Source organism: Ambystoma mexicanum, chromosome 14, assembly GCF_040938575.1.
Source record: "Ambystoma mexicanum isolate Mex_15411 chromosome 14, UKY_AmexF1_1, whole genome shotgun sequence".
NCBI lineage: Eukaryota > Metazoa > Chordata > Amphibia > Caudata > Ambystomatidae > Ambystoma > Ambystoma mexicanum.
This window is the reverse complement of record NC_090940.1, coordinates 129,188,505-129,210,356: the sequence shown is the minus strand read 5'-3', so window position 1 is coordinate 129,210,356 and position 21,852 is coordinate 129,188,505. Positions and strand designations below refer to the sequence as shown.

The window sequence follows — 21,852 nt, the reverse complement described above, 5'->3', positions numbered from 1 at the left end:
AGCCAGAGACAAACTCACAATAACATCAGGCGGGTATGCCACATCCTGGAAAAAAACGCAGAGGAGGGGTACCCTGGCGGTTCTCCTCTCCCTCGATGCCGAAAAAGCATTTGACAGGGTAGATTGGTCCTTTCTTTTCAATACAATGGGGGAAATGGGCAGAGGACTGAAATACTTGGCAATGGTCAGAGCCAACTATACCTAGTTAATAGGGAACTGTCGACCCGGATTAGGCTAGGGCTGCCCCTTCTCTTTGCTATTTATTTAGAACCGTTCCTTGTTACTATCCGTATGAATGGAGTCATTAAGGGCATACCTTTTGGGAAGGTGGAATACAAGATAACGCCTACGCCGATGCTATGCTCCTCTACCTAGAGACGCCTGAGACATCCCTCCCTGAAGTGCATAAGGCTATTCAAAGGTTTGGGAGAGTAGCAGGACTGAAGGTGAACCCAGCCAAGTCCGCGATCCTGAACCTGACACTGAGGGCGGATGAATTAAAGCGGGCACAACAGTCATCCCAATTCAGATGGGTACACACAAGCATCAAAGTACCGGGAATACACCTGACCCTGTCTCTCCGGTGTCTATACGGTGCAAACTACCCCCCGCAGGGTGAAAAGCTCAGGAAACAACTAATAAACTGGGGCCCTCTCTCAACATCTTGGCTAGGCAGAATAAATGCTATTAAAATGACGATCCTTCCCAGACTGCTGTATTTATTCCAAGCCCTACCCATCCCAGTGCCAGAATCATTCTTTAGAACGGTATACAAACTTATTAGCACAAACATTTGGAAAAGAAGGCCCCCTAGGGTAGCTATCAAACTCCTAATGACGCAGACCAAAAGAGGTGGGTTAGGCCTACCGGACATCTGCATTTATTTCTGGGCAGCTCAAATTAGAATAATCAAAGACTGTCTCTCCACTGATTTGGAGGGAAAATGTGGCGCCAAATGAACTAGGCAGTAGTGGGTGCCGCCCTGGGGGAAGTCCTCTGGCTGCACAAAGACAAATGCCCACCAAATATGCATAAATCAGACATAACCGCACTTGTGGAGCAACAGTGGGACTGGCTGGCACGAGTCAAACAATTCGCCTCCTTCCCTTCCCCCTGAACCCCGATCTTTGGTAATCCCAATTTACCCCAGGCATTCCCGCGGGTGCATTTAGAAAGTGGAAGAAAGCAAGCTGCACCAAGATAGTTGAAATGTTCCATGGGCAAGACATAAAATCATTCCTGCAATGCAAGATTGAGCTAGGCCTCACGGAATCTGACCGGATGCAATACTTCCAAATAAGCCATTGGTTAATGGGCCCCAAGATGCCGGCAGCGGCCCCTTACAGCCTTCGAAGAATTTCTCTCAACTGACCCGGGGAGAAACTGCTAATTTCCAACATCTATAAAATAGGCCTAGACACGGAGCACATACAATCCACCAAATATATGCAAGCTTGGGAGGACACACTTGGAGAATCCATCTAGGAGGAGAAATGGGAGGGTTTATGGCGAGACATCCCTAAACTAACCCAGGCATTACAAATTAGGTAATTTTGGTACAAGCTGATGATGAAAAGGCACTACACCCCGTCAAGACTAAAACAGATATATCCCAATGTGACTGGTATGTGCTGGAGGGATAGTGGTGAGGTGGGAGACTGGATTCACCCCTGGTGTAGTGCTGTCAGAAACTGGCAGGCTATTGGAAAAAAATAAACCAACACTTGCACACGGTCTTCGGCAAAGAAATTCACAGAGGACCGAGAGAGGGGATACTATGCTTGACTACACAGGGCCGGAAACAGTGGGCGAAAGCTACCAATATAAGGCCTATGTGATCCTCTCACGTGGGGAATGTCTGGTCATAGCCCAGAAATGGAAAGCGAAAGAACCACCAACAGAACAAGACCGGCTAATGAAGGTATGGCACTTCACAGCGCTGGAATGGATGATCTATACGTTGCAGGGAGCACAGGCAAAGTTTGCAACAGGCTGGGAAGAGGTGATGGCCTTTCTGAACGATGATTACAGGAGAGTTGTTTGCCCTCAAACTCTCTGCATCCTAGAAATAGGGTGAATGCCTGTCAGCGACAATGGACTTCATTGGTAGGGGGCAGGGGAGGAGTTCTAGTGGGTTTATCGCCATATGTTGATGGCAATGTTGCAATGCTTTTTCTAAAAATCAATAAAAATGATAGCTAAAAAAAATAAATGAGATGTGTTCAAGAAAACTAACTCAAAAGACCTATCCCTTCACCACCTATTAAAGTAAAAGGAATCTTTTTTAAGAAAAATAAGCCCGGGCATGGCAGGGTTCCCAATATTGGTGCAACGAGAATTAACAGTTATTACTTGATTAGTAGCCAATGCCCTGTCTGTTTAAATTGCACATGGATTTACGGATTTCAATTTCTCCAGATTTTTCTTTGCTCCATATATCAGTTTTTAAATTGACATATACAAAGGAATTACTGAGATACTTTAACAATGTGAAATTCGTGGTCAAGCAACCCCATTTACTTAGTAGGAAAAAAAATGCCCTGTTTGGCTTGCATGGAGTTTGACTCCAACACGAGAAAAGTTGATGCAGGATTAATCAGAATAGCCTGCAGAAAAAACAAAGATTATCCCTTAGTTTAACACAGCATAAACAATTTTATGAATAGCCTGCTTGGAGATGTCTCAGTATTTGACATTTTATTTTAAACGAAAATTGCAAAGAAAACCTAACTAAGCCTACTCTAACAGTGAAATCCCTACCTAGTCTCTGATCAAAGGAAAATCTCCTGGAATACACAAAACTGGCCCTCACACTAAACAGAACATTTAAAACAAAGCATGAACATAAATGAAAGATTACCAAACAACCAGTGTCTTTGATGACTCCTGTTTGTCCTGGGTAGATCTCATTCCCCAGGAATGTCCAAGGTCACTATCTCCCAAAGAAAAGTGAAGTCTTAAAGGTTCCAAAGAAACAAAAGTTCACTCAAACAAAAATCCACTGGTAACAGTTCCTTCTTCTGTCATTGCAAAGTTCCCTTCGCAAGTTCCACAAAGAAAACAGTGCCAATGGTAATCCTGGATAATCAGGATAGAGATGCTACGGTTAAAAACAAAAGTACCACTTCTGCTTCAACAATAATTCTTCTTGTTCAACTCTTGCAGTCTTTAATATAACTTGTCAGGGTACTTTTTCCAAGGGGATTGCTTTTTCCTTAACTCCCTTCTACAAATGATACAGTGAAAGCAGGCTCCCTTGCTTCACAGTCTAATACTGCTGCAGCTACATTTCATATAGTGTTCTGACAATTATAGACAACAAAGTTCTACTGCTTCTGATGCAACTTTATACTGTGAAAATGTATTAGGCAACCTAGACAAGACTCTTCGACCTCCGCTGGTAGGCAAGGCACACTTCTGCTTATACCATAACAAAAAGGGCAGCCTCTTTGCCTCTTCGTCTGTCTTGGCTTCTAGACAGCTCGTCTCGCTCAACTTAATCTGTGAAGCTGAGACTGTTGATCAGTTATTGTTTTTTTATTATTTGTTTTGGCTTAAGCCTTTACAAAAATAATACAAAATAGTTAGCAAAAAGCACATAAAAATTATATTACATTTCATAGTTTTCCACCAACCCTGTCAATTTTCTATTTTCTGTTAAATCAATGTTTTAAGTACATTTGTCCTTTATTTTATTATGTTAAATGATCAGTCCACTTTGTATTATCACCTGAATGGCTGCAAACGTCAAAGCTGCATTGCTTTCTGAGGTAATTCTGTCCCAAAGGAAGTCTGAGATTATATCTTCCTCTCTCCATACAAAGTCTCTGAAAAGTCTTAGTCGTTGAGGCCATGTGCCTTCACATTCCATTAGAACATGTCTTAATGTTTGTTTGGCAGGGTTGACACAGATTGAACATAGTTTTTTTGCCACGTCCTCTTGGTTGCGCTTTTCCAGAACAGCCCCACACTGGACAAGATTCAGTCTCATTCTAAGAAAGTCTGAGCGCAGTTTCCTGTTTGGGGATTTTAGTAGGTAGCAAGAGAGACACCCAAGTTTCTTTTCTCCCTTCAGAAATAGATTTTGAGTTGGTTCTTCTCTTACTCTCTCTACTGTTTCAATCCAATCCCGTTGTTCTAATCTTCTTTTCACTTTGGGTGGGTTTAGGACTAAAGTCTCTTCGTTTATATCTAAAGTCTTCAGTCTTTCCAATGTTTTCGCCTCTAACAAGGTGAGGATAGTTGATTTCTTTAGCAGTGTTTCATGTCTGAGGTCTCCATACAGTGTCGAGTCTTTGCTTGTTGTTATTTCTCGAGACAGTGAGATGAGCTTCCAGTCTGCCATACAGTTCAATGATTTTAGACCTAGCTCAAATCTCAAGCTTTTTGAGGAGGCACAGTTTGGGAGGCCCAGAGCTTTTTTCCATAGGCGGCCCTCAAAATTGTCCCAGTTTATGAACCAAAGATCGGGTTTGGCTTCTAGACCATACAGAATGACTGGGACCACTTTGGCGAGGTAGAACTTTACCAATGGGAGAATAGAAAACTTACAAAATGTATAGTTTAATTTGATCATTTGTGATGTGAATTGTGTTACTTTAGCCATGATTTCACTTTCTGCTTTGTAGTTTGCTGGATGGGCATAGATGTTCTATCCCAGGTATTTTATGGTTTCTACTGTTCTTATCCGTTCTCCTCCCATATTCCAGTTTATGCATTTTGTTTTTGATAGCGGATGTTTGAAAATCAAGATGTTTGATTTAGCCGGGTTGACTGTCAATTTGTTTAATCCCACATACTCATTCAGTTTGTCGAGTAAATGTTGTAAGCCAATTGATGTTCTGTCGAGGAGAACTATATCATCCGCGTACGCGAGCCAACATATTTTTCTCCCATTTAATATTGGACTTACCAAAGAAGACGGTTGCAAGAAAAGGCCCATATCTGCTAAGAACAGAGGCGCTCCCAAGCACCCCTGTCTTACCCCCCTGTTAACTTCAACCAGTCTTGAAAGGTGTCCCATTGCATCGAGCCGTACTCTCAAATTGGTTTCTCTATGTAATTCCACTAAGATGGACAATCGTGGTTCTGACATTCCCCATTTCCGGAGTTTCTCCCAAAGTGGAACTCGTTCTATTTGGTCGAAGGCTTTGGACAAGTCTATCCAGGCTCCGTACAATACTTGTATTTTCCCCCCTCTTTTTTGTTCATTTAAGATGTTTAAAATCAGGCCATTAAGAGATGTCGAATGGCCTTTACGGAATCCTGTTTGAAAGCGTGATAAAATATTGATCAGTTATTTTAACAAACACCTAGCTCCCTTCTCCTGCGTTAAGCACATCATCTTGTTCCCAGTAGTTACCCCAAAGCTATATTGCCACTCTTCCAGCCTTGGATAAGCTTCTCACCCTTGTATCAGAGGACTGTGGGTTTATAACAGCTTCAACAATTTTAAAACATCAGTGTTTAGATCTTAACTGAGCTGGTTTCACCTTGTAAAGAATCGGTCTAATGGCTTGGGTAATGATTGTTCTTTTCGTGACTTCAGAAACTTCTACAACTGCTAAAATAATTGTTCTGAATGTTACAAGAGTCAGGTTTCACTTTAGAAATGAATTTAGGTACCACAATCCCTCTTTGGTAATAAACTTCCACTTAAATACTTGCGTTCCCTTTTATTCGTGTAGCATTCTACTTAAACGTGGGTCGGATAACAGTTTCTTACCCGCAACCTCTCTTTGATGTGAAACAGTCTTGTAATGCTTCGGGAAAGTCATCTGCTACTTCTAGAATGATTACCAACAACGTTCTCACTCTCAATAGGAGACATGCAACCACTCGGTAATGCTTTAAATGCAACAGTGGGAACCAAAAGCGTTTCTTTCTATGCAGGCACTGTGCTGAATAAGCCTGTGGTACAATTCTCTTTGTTATGAAGACTTCCCACTACTACGCTATGAACAACTTTACTCGCTTCTGCTACAAAGCGAGTGATAGTTTAGCTGGTTACAGTTCCCAGCAAGGCGTTTCTTGCAATTTGGAGTTCAGAGCTTCATTCACCAGCTCCAAATTTACAGCAGTTACAGGCTGCTTCCACTTCCCGATATCCTTTCTTCTGCTACTACTGCTACAGGCACTCTTGGGACCCACACCCCTCTGCAGTAAGGGTGTCTCAGATCAGGCCTCGACAATGGAAATTCTTCTTTTCTACAGCTTTCCTCGGCTTGCTTCAGCACACGGGCCTCAGGTGGATGCACAACTTCATTTCTGCATTCACAGCAATTAGGCACACCTAGAAATACTGTTAGCTTCTCCCATTCTCTTCCAATGCAGCCACAGCCAAACAGGGCTTGTGAGCACAGGACCAACTCAGAAACTGCACGTGAAATCTGCTCTTCTCTCATCCGAGCGTCCCTTTCTGTGGTGACACTTCCGAGTATACCGACAGCCTCGCGCTCTGCTTTTTCTACTACTGTTGCCGAACTTTCAGCTTCTGCTCCAGCTTCCTTCTGCTGCTCCTTCCTGCTGCAGCTTTTTAGACCTCTTAGGTGGGGCAATTGGTTTAGATGCAGGCCATTAGTGTTAATGACCTGACCCTGCAAAGGCTGTTAGGCCTGCTTGCCTGTCCTTTACCTCTGCATGCCTCTTCAGCCCTCTTGTCGTCAGTCACCGACTGATTCGAGGACACAGTCTATTCTAAGAAAATTAGGTGTTCCTGCTTCTTTACTACTTTTAACAGTGTTTTTACTTCCCTTGATATTTTTAGAAGAGGTACTTACTGTAGACTTTAACCTTTTTAGAAACAGACATAGTAGAAAAAGGCTGCATTTCCATCATTCGTTTTTGGTTTACGTTCGACGTTGGGGAGGATGTTTGATTTTAGGGGTACAAAAGACATATTCCTTGGATATAACACGTTGTTGGATTATACCTTTGGAGTTTATCCTTCCATCCTTAATAGGAGGTTGAGATACATCAAACTGACAATAAGTCAATTCCTCATTCAATGCTGTGGGAAGAGTATCCTAAGGAGAAAAACCCTGCAAAGTCTCCCCCACAGATGATCCGCCCTCTGTACACACCCTCACGATTGGGATCAGGAAGCATCTGACCTCTCCTGGCCACCTGGTAGGAGACTTTAGGCAGGGGTTTAGTTGGGGATCTGCAGGATTCTCCACACGAGCAAACTATTAGGACTGAGGTGTAAGGCCAGAAATTAAAGCCCTTTACTTTTCACAGTGGTGTTGGGCAGAGTCGGAGCCCTTTAATGTAGGACTTCAAATCAGAAGGACATGTACAAGGAACTCATTAATACCCTCACACATGCCATTGTAAGCTGATGTTCAGACAATCAAACTATTAGTGATTAAAACAACTGGAAAGACGTTCAGAACAAATCTGAACATAAAGAAATATTGTATTGCCACTTCACCTTCAAATTTAATTGCTGTATAATATGATGTCATTGCTGACTATGAGATGTTATTTATGTTTGGAAGTCTAGAATTGGCACACATCCAAAAAGTAAACACTGCAAAACAAGTGGAAAAAGTGGTTACCGGAAAACATGGAACAACAGATATGCTGTTCAATCAACTTGCTATTGTTACAATACCTCTGAAAGTCCAACATTTTATATTAAGAACGACGACGACGGCTTACAGCCTTTTGAAAGCACAGGGCTGTTTTTGCCTCCATCCCAAGCTGTCCATTTAACAAGCTTTGAATATGGTTTGAGAAAAAAAAGACAGTTTTGCCAAATTGAAAGTCAGAGATTAGCAGTGTCAAAATACCAACATGAATCTTCACGAGTTCGGGATCCATCCATATCAAAAGGAATTGGAATTCATACCAAGCAACAAGAGAGAACTATGCATGCTTTGAAGTTAGGATGCATGCTTTGAAGTTAGGAGTCCGGACTGACATTTGAAGCTATGCAATTGCATAGATTTCCATTGAGTTTTGTGGGAGCTACAGGCGAGGGCTTTCGTATGAGCAGATTGCCATATGTGTTGGCAATTATTGTACTACTGCAGATTTAGAGCATTTGACCTTTTTCGTTCAAGGATGGTTTAGAATTGCCCTATACAGAACACAGGGTATTTGTCTGAACCTGGGTTATTACGAGATGGGCAAAAAAAGACCAGAGAGATCATCTAAATTAAACTGCTGTAAAACTCTTCTTAAATGTGGTAAAAAACCCTATTGGGAAGGATGGAGACCAACTCATTGCTTGAATAACTTCTAATCCAATGGTGGTTAGGCCAAATAGAAAGAATGGACAAAATCAGGTCAAGAAAAGACTGGCCTTGTGCGCTTGGGAGTTGAGGGAAAACTCTGGAGACCAAATGAGGCTCAGAAGTGGGTAAAACAAGGGCAGAGGAGATGAGCTGTCAGCCCTTTACCTTACTTTTAATTCTTATAAAAAGTTAGGCTATTGCAGAATTGGAATTATGCCATATTAACCTACAAGGAGGGATGTGGCTCATAGCCTCCAAGATACAAAGAAACAGGTGCACAACTCAAACGAAATGTTTTAGTTCGGATTTGCAATTATCTGAAGAATGTGATTTATGAGGATGTTAGCACTCTATCAAATTAGAACAGACATTAACCTACCTTATCTGATGAAGAGAGTGGTTATGGTAAACTGGGTTATACAATATTTCTATGATGAAGATAATCTGCTCATCACAGGCAACAAGGAGCTCAAATCTGTGCCAATGCACTGATCTAATCTTAAAGAAAACACAAGTCTTACCTCGGACAGCATACCCATCTTTCACAGATGCAGGAAATGGCGGTAAATTGTCTTTTGCATAAACCTCTTGAGCAAGGACTCGGCCCATGCCATCTGAAAGGGGCGAAAAGAGAGGACATGTACCTTAATCAAGAATTCAAGCACAGGCGAATCACCCGTAAGACTGCTACAGCCCCTCCTTATAATGGTCATGATGAAATAATGTAATATCTCCTAATGCTCAGAGCTCCGGAATGAGCACCTGATTAAGTGAATGGACTGAGCAAAAAAGTGACCCAGGAAGCAAAGGCCAAAACATTTTCACCTTGCAACCCAAGTTGCGATGGACATGAGACTCAAACGGTAATATTTGTAGCACAGTGTATAATTTCTTTTTATTAAAAAAATTCAGTGTAATCCCAGCCAACAAAGCAGGCCTATGTTTATGCCAGCATGTTGTGAAGATGAACTGCATACATTCACAACAATAGGTTTTAAATTATTTTTTCATTGTGAGATCTATCATTTTTTCCCCTCAGAGACTCCCAAAAAAATGATAACTGCACTGAAGGTTCACAGGAATAGATGGAAAGAACCACAGGGAGAGTAAGCATCTACCTGCAAAGCAGTGGTGGATCAATTGCACTGCAGTCTTCCATTTTCAAAATAAACTATTGAAAATACAGCTTGTCAATATGCAATACAAGAAAAATGCACCAGCTGAAAGCATGATCAGCAATATGCTATTTGAATATTGTGAAATGGGCTAGCTCGTATCAAATCCCGCTATCAAAACAATGTTTAAAACATGTTCAAATACTTTAAAATTCATCACATTTACTAAATTGAGCAATTAATTTTTCATTTGATAAAAATGTGATAAAGCAAAGTTAAGTACTCACATCAAATGAACATCACCATCAATAGAGCAGTAAACTGCAGTACAACCTACAATTATATATAGTAATTCCACATGAACAAATTACAGTACTTACTGATTCACTGTTAAAGAATTGCACTAGCAGAGTACTCAAAGTCTATGACCGTTATATGATGAGATCAATAAGATGTTTTTTTAGCAAGGGAGTATAAGGTCCGAAGAGGAATAATGGTTTGAAGAACATCTGGATACAAAGTATCCGGGTTTTGTAAGAAATGTAAACTCAAGAATGCACTTGGGTGTGCTCTCACTGGCCCTTGTAACGATGAAATCGTCAATGAGGAACAGCAGGATATGTCTTATGCAGGAGTCATACGGTGACCCTGCAACATTTTATCTTAATCTATCCAGCCTTTGATGATATTTGCAGAAAGATTATTAAACCATGCTTGAACACATATGGAGTTAGATATCTTCAGAGAGCAGAGGCATTTTGTATATTAACTGCATTAAACAAAATGGTGACTCAAATATTTTACATTTTGTTTCTCAAGTGATTCCACATGCCTGTGACAGGCGGCATCTCGCTAGTCTGAAGTAGGATTGAGGTGTAAGAAAGAGTACTTCTCTTTATGTGTCAGTTTACATGTATTATATGAGACTGTACAATATGGTAGCACATTCATGTAAGCTATGGTCTACTGCTTTTATGACTTGTTCTCTATATATTTTACTGTGAAATTATGTATTTATTTAGATGTTTAAACATGCTATATATGTCAAATAAACTGTATTAATGAATGAGAATTTACCATTGCTTTTACACTTTCTTATTTTAAATTACAAACTTGAACAAAGCCTAAAAAGGGGGCTGGAATACATAAATTATTTACAGATTGTTAAAAAGTTCCCAAAATTACAGACCAACTACAAAGCAACATTAAGAAGTCAGGTTGCTTTTCTGTCTGGACCAGCTGGCAGGTATGTAGTTAAGAATGGGATGAGAGGTGAGTAAGGTGGGGAAAAGGGTCCTATGTTTGAGTGAGAGAATGCAAGAGGCATGGAAATCAGCAAACAAGGGTGTACAAATATGGTGAGTAAAATATGTCGACAGGGGACGCGAGTATCAGAAATGGGCTTATGTGGAAGGTGGAGTTCAACAGGGGAAGAAGGGGCAACAATTAACGAGAAAAACAGGGAAACCAAAGCGTGCGTGCGTGCGTGCGTGTGTGTGTGTGTGTGTAGACCATGGGTGTTTATTTAAAAAATTTACATTTCATCATTTTTGCGTCATGCCAAACTTATGATATAGACCGGGCATAACCTCTACATGCAGCAATTCTCTTTTCCAAGGGCATACTATACTGTGTTTCAATCACAAGAGTGGCAAAATCAAGTACCAATAAGTTACTCAGAGAAAACCCAAAAGTAGATACTTTTTCATTCAATGTTCTCTGTGAAGGGTGCCCATAGCAGCGCGTTTGTCAACAAACCAAGACTGAAACATCGCATAACATGCAAAACGGTGTATTCATTCAACATTTTCCACTCTAAAGACTAAGAGGCCATAAGGAAAAAGGCCATAAGAGGCCATAAGGAAAGCAGTGTTGGGACAAAAGCATTCCATTAGAGATTAAGGCTGGTGTTGAGAAATTCCTCCAAAACCATCAAGGACCACATTGACACCCTTGCTCCTGCCCAGGTCGATTTCTGTAACCTCTCCTTTGCCTCAGGAGCCTTCCCCTCTCATCTGAAACACTCCCTTGTGCACCCTCTTCGCAAAAAACCCAAAGCCGATCCTTCTTGCCCGGCAAGCTATCGCCCTCTCTCTATCACTCCCTTCTTGGACAAACTCCTGGAAAAGCTGGTCAACTCGCAGCTTAACCCTCACTCTGATTCTGTGGATTGACTCCACGACCATCAGTCTGGCTTTAGAGCTGCCAGAAACAAGGAAACGGCTTTCCTAAACATCCGTGAAGATCTACTCTCCAACCTTGAGTCGAACATCTCCTCTGTCCCTCTCCCTACTCAACCTCTCTTCTGCTTTCGACACGGTCAACCATACCACCCTGCTCAACCGTCTCTGTGACAACCTGGGTATCACTGATCAGGCTCTGGCTGACCTTTTTCCTCTCTGATCGACAATCCCAGGTCCAACTTGGGTCCTTCCTTTCCTCCATCCCCCCTCTCTCCCTCTCTACCTGTGGTGCTCCCCAGGGGTCTAACCTTTAACCCTGGCTGTTCAAACAACACCTGTCAAGTCTCACCCATCGCTTTGACGTTTTCTGCTCCAATTTTCAGTGCTATGCGGATGACACTCAACTCATTTTCAGGCTTCCCTCGACTACCTCTTCACCTTCTCTCATCTTTGATTGTCTCTCTGCTATTTAGGAGTGGTGTGCCGCTAATGATCTCTGCCTGAATGCCAGCAAGACTGAGATCTTTCTCATCAGCACACCCTCATCATCCTTTCCGGTCACACTCTGGCCCTCCCTCTACCCCCACCTGCAAGGCTAAGACCTCAGGGTCATCTTCGACTCCACGCGTTCCTTTTCTGCCCACATCTTTGACGTCTCTAAAAAGTCAAACATCCAACTGCACCTCCTCAGAGGTATTCTGCCTTTTCTCTCCTTCCCCCAGAAGCTCACTGTCTCTCGAGCCCTGGTTCTCTCTAGGTTGGGTTACTGTAACAGCCTCTTTCGAAATCTACCTGCTTCTACTCTCCGAGCTTTGCAACTCATCCAGAACAAAACTGCGAGACTTGTCCTTGGCCTCAACCCCTATGATCCTCTCTCTCCAGCCCTGAAATCTCTTCATTGGCTCCCAGTGGCTGCAAGGATTAAATTCAAGGCCCTTTGCATTGTCCACAAGGTTTTCTGGGGCCTGGGTCCAAAATACCTTCAACCTTCCCTCCGTAAACCACTTCCCTCTCAAGCTCTTCGCTCCTCCAACTCCCTCAGGGTCAGTTGTTTCTCAAAGAATCGAGCTGGAGGTAGATCTCGGTCTTCGGCTGGGGCTTCCCTCTAGAACCGCCTCCCTGCCACTCTCAAACTGGAGGAGAACCACCTCTGGTTACGGAAGCACCTCAAGACCCTCCTCTTTGCTTCTGCCTTCACTTCTATTCTCCTCTGTTCTGCCTTGACATTGTGCACCTGGTTACCGTCTGATTTCAGGCTCAGGCACTCGCTCACCCTGCCATGCACCCGCACTACCTCCTGGCAACCCCTGCTCTTGGGTGTGTATCTGTAATCCTACAGCCCCCCTGACCCCAATTTTTCTGCACTTATCAGACACCCCCTGTATGCACCTTAAACCTAGCACTTGCCACTTGTTGGCTGCACTACCACTTTGTTGTTGTTACTTTCCCTTGCTTAGCACTTTCCACTTCCCCTCCCCACCCCCTGCAATTTCCCCATTCCCTCTTCCCTGCATTTGCACATTCTCAATGTCACTGGGCCGAGTAAGATCATTTTTTGTTCTCCCTTGTTCCCCTCCCCTGTATCGTCACTCTCTGAAACACCTGTGTATGAGCGTGATACAAATAAAATATCAATATCAATCTGTCAGTTACAGAAGCATATCAAGGTAAATCCTCTTATTCTTGCCACCCTTCAGCGAACAAGGAGTTAAATGGTTTGGTCTAATGGAAATGGCAGCGTTGGATAGTTTATCGGAGCAGCAAGCATGTCATGAAGCGCTATACTCTTATGTTAGGTTGCTTGAGCTTAGTGATAAATCGGGGAGCTACTGGCATGGCCTTCAGTGGAATGAGGTGGGGTGAGAAGCCAGATAAAAGGAAAATGCATAAAGACAAATCATAGCTGCAGAGATTTCCTTAGAATACTTTGCATGCGATAGTGGGAATGTTTTCTTAGATAACTGCATAAGCACATGCTGCATGAGGTGGATGAGGTGGTGTTTTAATATATCAAGTATTTGATGTTTAGTGGCAAGGATTGTGTGCCACAAAGCTGTCTAAGCTTTATAGTAAATCTTACGTGGCTGGGCATAATCAAGAGGTAGAGCAGAGTTCGAAATTGCTGAGAGCTATTTAGCTCCTGCTTCTAGCCCGCGAGAGCCTGGTCAACTGGTGCCATAAAAACATACCTACGTAACATTAGCTTTGTGTATTTGGGAATGTGTATAAGAAGTATTAGATAGTCGGGAAACCGTTAAAGGATAATGGATTGTATATCATGGACAATATATTAAAGTTTGCATCCCACATAGACTTTAGCTGTGTGGCAAGCTATGCACTAGATCCCGATTCCCCAGTATTCGCTCATTCCTACCAGTTGATACCCAATACCCAGAAACTGGTTTTGGCTTATGCTTACCAAATGTTAATTTCGACTCCAACACAGGATTGTTTATTCTCACTTGAAGATGGAGCATGGAACCCTCGTGAAAACATGAACAATGTAGATTGTGACTATATGATCCTATAGATGTCCTATAATAGTTAACCATGGCAGAGCACAGTTATGTATCTATCACTGGATTGTCACAACAGTATGGTACTGCTGAAAACCTATAATAGACATCACTGCCATGGTTACCGTTCAATTGACTCCTATGATTGGATGCTACTTAAAGAAACTTAAAATGGACTGCCAGTCAGGGGGAGGCTGGTGAGTGGAATCAAGAGAATACCCACAATCATTGTCATGGCTCAACACTATTTACACAGCAGGGTAGGTTGGATAGACACCTACAGGATGGATTGTAATATAACAAAATAGGATGGCCTTCTTAGTGTAACTTCAGAAAATAGTGAACAGGAAGTGTGAACAAAAATACTAGTGAGGGAAGTGGTGTCAGCATCAGGGCCCTTTCTATTAAAGTTCCTCAAACCTTGTCTTAACCATCCATCTGGACCCTTGGGTTTAGGCGCTAGAAATAAAATTGGGTCAGCTCCTACAGGACCTACAAGATGAAAGTAAAACACAGGAGAGAAACCTCTGGCCAAACAGGTTGGTAATGGGAGCAACAGAAAGATAAAGATACTACAGCAGAAAAACAATGTCCTGAGCAGAATCCCTATTCTATTTCCATCTCCTAGGACAGTGTCCTTACAAAACACTGTCACAGGAATATTGAAGTGTTCCTGCACCCTTGTCGACTCTAATGTCCCATCCCTTCGTGGAATGGTCTTGAAACTTGAAAGACCTGTATTGTGACTATTTTTAGCTTAGGTGTTCTTATAAAGCTTTACCTTTATCTGGGAAAGACGTGTGTCTTCACCTCTTGTCAGAGGATAGATTGGTTTTGCTTTGGGTAGAATACTCTCACCAGGAATGGGTTCTCTATGGTTGCTATATTTTTTTTGTTGGGATTGTGACCTTGCAGTTTCCACCAGAACGTGTGCAAGAGTCCGCAGAACTGGCTACTCTCTGGCTTTTCCTACTAAAGCAAGACTCCTGCCAGCATGCATAGCCCAGGTTCCCAACAGGCTTTCCAACCATGCCTTTACCTTTTAACTTGTCCAGTCTTATAGTGTGGCTTACTTGACAAAGCAAGCAACTGCTCTGTAGCCTTCTACCAACGGGACCTAGCTAATGAAGGTCTTCAATCTCAATTGCTTCACCTCCTCTCTACACAAGACTCTCAGACTTGTCTCCTCCTCATTTCGCACTCTGGAACAAAGCCCTCACACTCTCCAAGCAAGGCACTTTCCAGCTACTGGGCTGTGTAAAGATGCAAGTCCAACGTCCTAAGGGGATTTGCAAGTGTAAGATTAAAAAAAAAAGCTCTTTTAGCAAGGCATCAGGCCTCCACTCACTAGTGCTGACATAGCTGTCACATGCTTTCAGGGTGTGACATTGTTAGTAGAGTTCATGTAGTTTTGCCACATTTCAGGGAGCTTTCAGGTTTTATGTGGCATTGAAAAACCCACATGTAGAAAACCATTTCCTTGCATACTTTTTAATACCCCTACCTTGGGGTACCCCACTCCTGCACTACCCCCCGACCAGAGTCCTTCGGTCTTCTGGCTGCAACTGTCTGCAGGTCAAATGTTTCTCCAAGCAGAGAGTGGGAGGTAGATCCCTTTCCTCGGCTGACTCCTCCACTTGGAACGGCCGCCCTCCCCCCTCTCAGACTTGAGACGGATCTTCTTAAGTTCCAAAAACTTCTCAAGACTTTCCTTTTCTTCTCTTGCTTCCGTCTCCCTTGCCAACTCTCCATCTGCCGCTGTGACTGGTGCCTGGTCCCTTCAGAGTCTTACTGGGGCCATACCACCCCCTACCAGTCTTGCCATCATCCTTTCCCAGCACTAGCCCTCTGGCTCTCTTTCCTGGACTAGACCTACTTGGTCCTCCCTATCCACCACACTCATCCTCCCTTCCCCTTCGTCCCCTTGCACTTGCCGCCTTGGCCCGCCCAGCACTTAACGGCCCCCCTCCCTTGGGGTACCCTACTCCTGCACTTCCCCCTCTCCCTTGCACCTACCTATTTGTCATGCACTTGCACGGTAGGATTGCCACAAAGCCAATATAACTGTTTTTGGCTACTTTTCGTTTTCCATGCCCCCCCCAACCCCACTTCTTGTCTTGTGGCGCCTGTAAACGTTTGTGTGTAGGCGCCATACAAATGTCCAATAAATAAATATAAATACACGCGTATTGTTAGACAACAAGGTTAAGTAGTTTGGATTTATGTTGATTGTGTAGTTTGAGATTTAGGGAGTGTAGTTGTTAGTTGCTGTATTGAGCAAGAGCAAGTGGTCTTCCGTGTTAAAATACACCTTTGCCAAAGGATGCGGATTTTGCCATAGTAAGCTAGGCCATATTTGTGGAGCACGGTCATTTAATTTAATGGAATTTTTCCGGTGGGCAAAATGTTCTAAGCTGCAATGGTCAGGATGGAAAGAGATGCCAAACAGAGTTCAGCTATATGTTGCGAGCGAGAAAGTTCTCAGGGGCCTGAAATGAGGCTCAGGACAGCAGGTGCTTTCTGTGATGAGAATAACGAGACAGACAAAGTTGTAATTCTCTGAATGTTTGTCATTTTACTCAAAGTAAAAAGGGGTGAGATAAACGCCTATCTGTCCCTAGCCGAACAAAAATGTTCCTACCTAGCAAGCCACAACTAAAGTAAGATGACCTACTGTCCAAATGCATCTGACCCTCACACACACACATATAACTAAGTGTACAAGGTAAATAGGTCTGATTTCAGGTCTGATTTCAGATCATCAGAACACTGCAAAAGTTCAAACGTATGATTCCCCCAAAGTACTTCTTGTGACCTGGGTCTGGTTCCCTTCGCCTGGATCAATTCAGGAAGTCCTTTGCAAAGAGCTTGATTCAACAAAGTTCTATTCAGTTCAACACAAAATGTCTTTTCCATTCAATATGTTGTTTCACTTGGCAAAATAAATGTCTCTTTCCTCCACAAAGTGTTCTTCCCAGGATGTAAAGCAGATATAAGGATACTGCAATATTCTTCAAACTGAAAGATCTTTGTCAGACCAGCACTGCAAATGTCTTTTGTTATAGAACAATCTGTCAGACTGATAGAATTAACAGTTTATTTTCACAACACCTTTTTGCCACCTACATCATTTTGCCACCACAACAGGTCTTCAATCTACCAAAACAACTGTCTCTTTTCTGGTATACTCGCCTGCCAGGACCAACTACAACTGATCCCTTTTCTAGTTTACTCGCCGGTCAGGAAGAAAAACTCCTACAACTATAATTGGCCCTTTCTGATAGTGGCAATATTTGTTCCAAGGTTCTCCCCACCAGTATCCCATGTGAGAAGAGTTGAAGAATGGCTGCCTCTCTTTATAGGTCTCTTGACAACGTGGGTTACAGATTTCTCCAAACTGGCATCTCAAGAAAGGAGAGTTGCACCCACGTTGCCTCTTTACTGCTTTTTTATAACCTCTTGGCTGTTGGCAATGTGGGTTACAGGTTTCCCCAAGTTGATCGCATACCCAGAATTGCGGACATGTTGCCTCTTTATTGATTTTTTATAACCTCTTGGCTGTTGGCAATGTGGGCTAGAATTGCGCCGTTGTTGCCTCTTTACTCTACTTGCTCAGTATTCAAAATGCTCTGTTACAAATTGTTCTGTTTGGAGCACCCAGGGTTACCCTTTCCTTCAGGCGAACTAACCAGTCTCCTTTGGCTTTTTCGCTTTACTCCATGCTGCTGCGGCAGAACTTCTGCGGTCTGACCATACTGTTGAAAGCTCACACGTAGCTCCGGCTGACTGCACAACTCTTCACTGGAACTCTGTTTGGTTTACGCGTCCTGACGCACACCTGAACAACTTACGCACGGTCGGGAGCATGTCTCCCACACGGCTGCGCTTCTCTCCCCACTACCGTCCATGAGACTGCTTCCTGCTGCACCTACTTTGCAAAACAGCACGCCTTCCCTTCCCACTTCGGCTCCTGCTGGCGCTCTTCCTTCTGCAGCAACCACTTTTCGCCCGTCGGCGACCTCCAGACTACTTCTCCCTCTGCTACTCCTTCCTCCAGCTGGGGCTCGTTCTTGCATTTAAATGTCCTGCTTAGGTACCTTGCTTACAACTAAACTGCACATTCTTTTCAATAGGACTTCCGATTCTTACTAACTCTTTGTCCCTCTTCCTCGTCCCAGTACCACAGGAATTATGGCTCCATAATGGTTTAGGTTCTTTTACATTCATTTCGTTTTGATTGCTTTGTGAACTGAGGAGGTGCTCTATGAATGGTCTGTGATTTAACATTGGGGTTAGGACTTTTACCCAAGACAAAGTCATGATAATTAGAGGATGTCACATTCAATTCCTGAACTCCCAAGGTACAAACCTTATTCGGTCTGGATGAAGTTTCATAGAATTTTCTTTGGGTTGTTTCATGGGAGGCACGTGTTCAGTCACAGCATGCCATTAGGTATTCTGAATACTGCGTCTCTCCCAAAGGAGTCACCACTTCCCCCTTGACAGCCACCTCCTCCCATGTGATCCTCCCTCATGATGCCACCCCCAAGGCCCGGATCAGGTAGCACCTGCCTTGCACTGGCCACATGGGAGGAGATTATAGGCTGGGTCCAGTGATGAGTCAGCAGGATTCATCACATTTCCCAGACGATAGACGAATGAATACATAATGGTTGTGAAGGCAATAGTGAGATACATGTACAGGCTCAGACAGCAGCATTGCTAAAAAGAACTAGAATGTGAATACTGTGCCCCCACTGAGAGCAGGACATTTGGTCCAGAGGTAAAAGTGTCTTGGTGAAACAAATCAATAGAAGAATTTAATTTCCAGGAGCATGGCTGCACACACGTTTTTTCATACAGCTATTAATTGTGAGAAGATAACTGGAAGGTCAGATCCAGAGTTGGCAACATTTCTCGAGACGGGATTTGCAGGTGCAAGGGAAGGAAGGCCAATGGGCCAATCATGGGGAAGGGATTGTGGTGTTCCATGAGTTACAACAAAGTTTTGAGCTCACTGATTTCCACTGACCGCACTATAGGTCAGTCTCAGTGGGATGCTACAGCCCGAGCTGTCTCAGGTGTCACTGTTCGATTGGGGCAGAGCTTTCTCATCAATCGTACCATGAAGAGTGCCAACTAATGGGAGTGTGATATTTTCCATTGAATATTAAATTATGTCATGTTTGGGAGTGGGGGTTATTTTCAAGGGTCACGAGAAAGGAGACCACAAATCACAATGTTAAATGTATAGTGTTCTTTAGGGGCTTGATGACGAACAGCCAATTGAAATGATATAATTAGAATTAATGTTGCTTTTAGAGAATATGTTAATTTGCAGTTTTCCATCTTAAATATTGTAGTCCGGAATGGGGGTGTTGAGCTTGTGTTTCAGTTCAATTTCACTGAGCTGTCTGACATTCTCCCGGGCAGATTTGCAAATAAAAAGCATTTTTTTCCTGCAAGCTGGCACTCCATTTTGTTTTTTACTTGTGTTATTTTTCTGGATTACCTTGGAGGACCGCACCTTTACAGTAGGTTTGGTCCAATTATCCCTATGACTGGAAGGGACATGTCTGTTATCGCCATGTGCTTCACCTTTTTTTTTTAACAGTTGCAGGTGCCATGGAGTTCCCTCATTCGATTCTCAGTAGTTGCTGGCCTAAACCTTGGGGGTTGAAAATCTAAGGTCATGTTTTTATGGAAAGCAGGGATCCTATACCTATCACTGATAGAGGGTCATGTACTAATGCAAGGTCAGGCCAATGTGCAAAAGAGTGGCAAAGAGAAGGGGCCTTGATTGTGATGTGCTGGCAGGAAAGTGGACACAGTTTAGTGGTGCCAGGGGCAGCAGGGCATCACAGAGACCTAGGCAGACGATGAGGGGGGGGGGGGGGGGGGAGGATTCAATGGCCTGGAATACGTGTCCTGACCAGAGGGCAAAGCCCAGCTTCTGAGCCATCTTTTTGGCTGAGGCATGCTACCCAGGTGCTAATATTTGGGACGCTGAAAACAGCTGACAGCAAGTAGTCCTCAAGCTGCCTCTAGAAAAGTCATTTTGAAATGGAGAAGCTTTGTTTAGTTTTCTACATATAGCACATCATCAAGGAATCACTTCTTTGAAGTCACTGTTGTACTAAATTATTCTGTGATGTGCATGGTGAAGTGGCTATTCTGGCGTCAACTGTATAGAGTAGATATACAAAGATTTAGAGTTACTCAGCATCTCCCAACTATACACAGGAGATTCACATTACTAGGCAATTAGCATTTGTGATGAAGAATTGGAAGACTAGCTGAAAAGGTGACTTTCTTTCTTTGAAATACGGGGATCAAATATAGATTGTTGGACACTTTAAATGATACTAATGGCAGAAAAGCATGCCATTCCAGAAGAAGGCCTTCAATTATAGCAGCCTCTCGGTATACTCATTTTTCCTCAACTAGAAGTTGAATGAAGCCGATTCCTGGCACGCTGCCACACGATGCTTTTGGTGGGACGCCAGTTAGTCTTTTGAACTGTTTCATTAAGGAAAACTGAGGGGAGAACCTGAAAGGCTATAGTTGCCACTTTGAGTGCTGTATCCCTTCAAGACGATGCAATTAATTACTCACTTTACACCTGCTGCTGCATCCTTCCATCTTTCACCTTGCCTATTGGGGTGCCATCACACACATTTGCTGAACAGAATTTGCTTGCAAACTTGTTTATGAAGAAACAGAAAGGGCAAGCTGCGTTCCTGCAAATTACCAAATGGGCGTCAATTAAGATATTCAATCAAGCTGGATTGCGTTTTGCAAGATCAAATGGGCAAACAACTTAAGCTCTTTTAGACACATAAAAGCTTTGCTTACCACACTCTGGAAGATGATAGGTGGAATTGGTGAGGTTGTTTAAGAAAGCAGTCTAATTATTTGTGCACCTGTAACCCACACTTCGTCATGCATAAAAAGCAGGTTTAAGTAGATGATGCCATAGATAGGTCTGGCTGCACTGATCTTGTAGGGCCTAAAAAAGGGATGCCCTGTCTTGCTCATGCTTTCATGAACTGAACTATATTTATCCTAAACATTGCTAACTGGAGATCAGAAACCTCTGCTTGTAGTGAAAGCTAATTTATGTCCAGTTTCCAGTAAAAAGAATATCCTGGTAAAAACCTGGCATAGCATGGCCATCGATCAGCAACCATGGATAAATCACTGAAAACACAGATTTGTCAATGACATTAAAAAAAAGGGCAGAAACTTTGTAATGCGAACACAGTTTTGTTTTGTTGTCAGCCTTTACAGATGCTTCACTTGATCAAGTGTGAGAAAGCAGTAAGATTCACTGGCCTATTTATTTGAGATTAAAAGACCAAGCCAAAGTGATTGAGGTTGAGCGCAAGATTGCCATCTGGAGGTTTGAAACCATTCCACAGGTAATTCCTCAGGGTAATTCCTTTCGGCACACCTGCGCCATCCTTTCCTGTCACTCTCTGGCTGGCCTCCTTTGCCCCTCTTCCTGCTCCCAGCTGTGAGGCTAAGAACCTCTGGGTCATCTTCGACTCCACACTCTCCTTTTCTCCTCGCATCACTGACATCTCTAAGAAGTCAAACTACCAGCTGCACCTCCTGAGAGGTATTCTTCCTTTCCTCTCCTTCCCGCAGAAGTTCACTGTCTCTAGAGCTCTGGTTCTCTGTAGGCTCTTCCTAAATCTGCCTGCTTCTACTCCCCACCCTCTGCAACTCATCCAGAACAGGACTGCAAGACTAGTCCTTGGCCTCAAGCCCTGGGATCTTATCTCTGCAGCACTGA

General features: G+C 43.2%; 1 protein-coding gene across 38 annotated transcripts in view; it reads right to left on the bottom strand.

The window, feature by feature from the left end:
* The window catches only part of GPHN (gephyrin), a 2,801,546-nt gene that overhangs the window by 496,729 nt on the left and 2,282,965 nt on the right, over positions 1 to 21,852 (bottom strand). For all 38 annotated transcript variants that reach the window (XM_069638674.1, XM_069638676.1, XM_069638677.1 and 35 more), the window contains one exon: positions 8,762 to 8,854. In XM_069638674.1, coding sequence (XP_069494775.1) covers positions 8,762 to 8,854 — 93 coding nt within the window. The remainder of the gene's footprint in view (positions 1 to 8,761; positions 8,855 to 21,852) is intronic.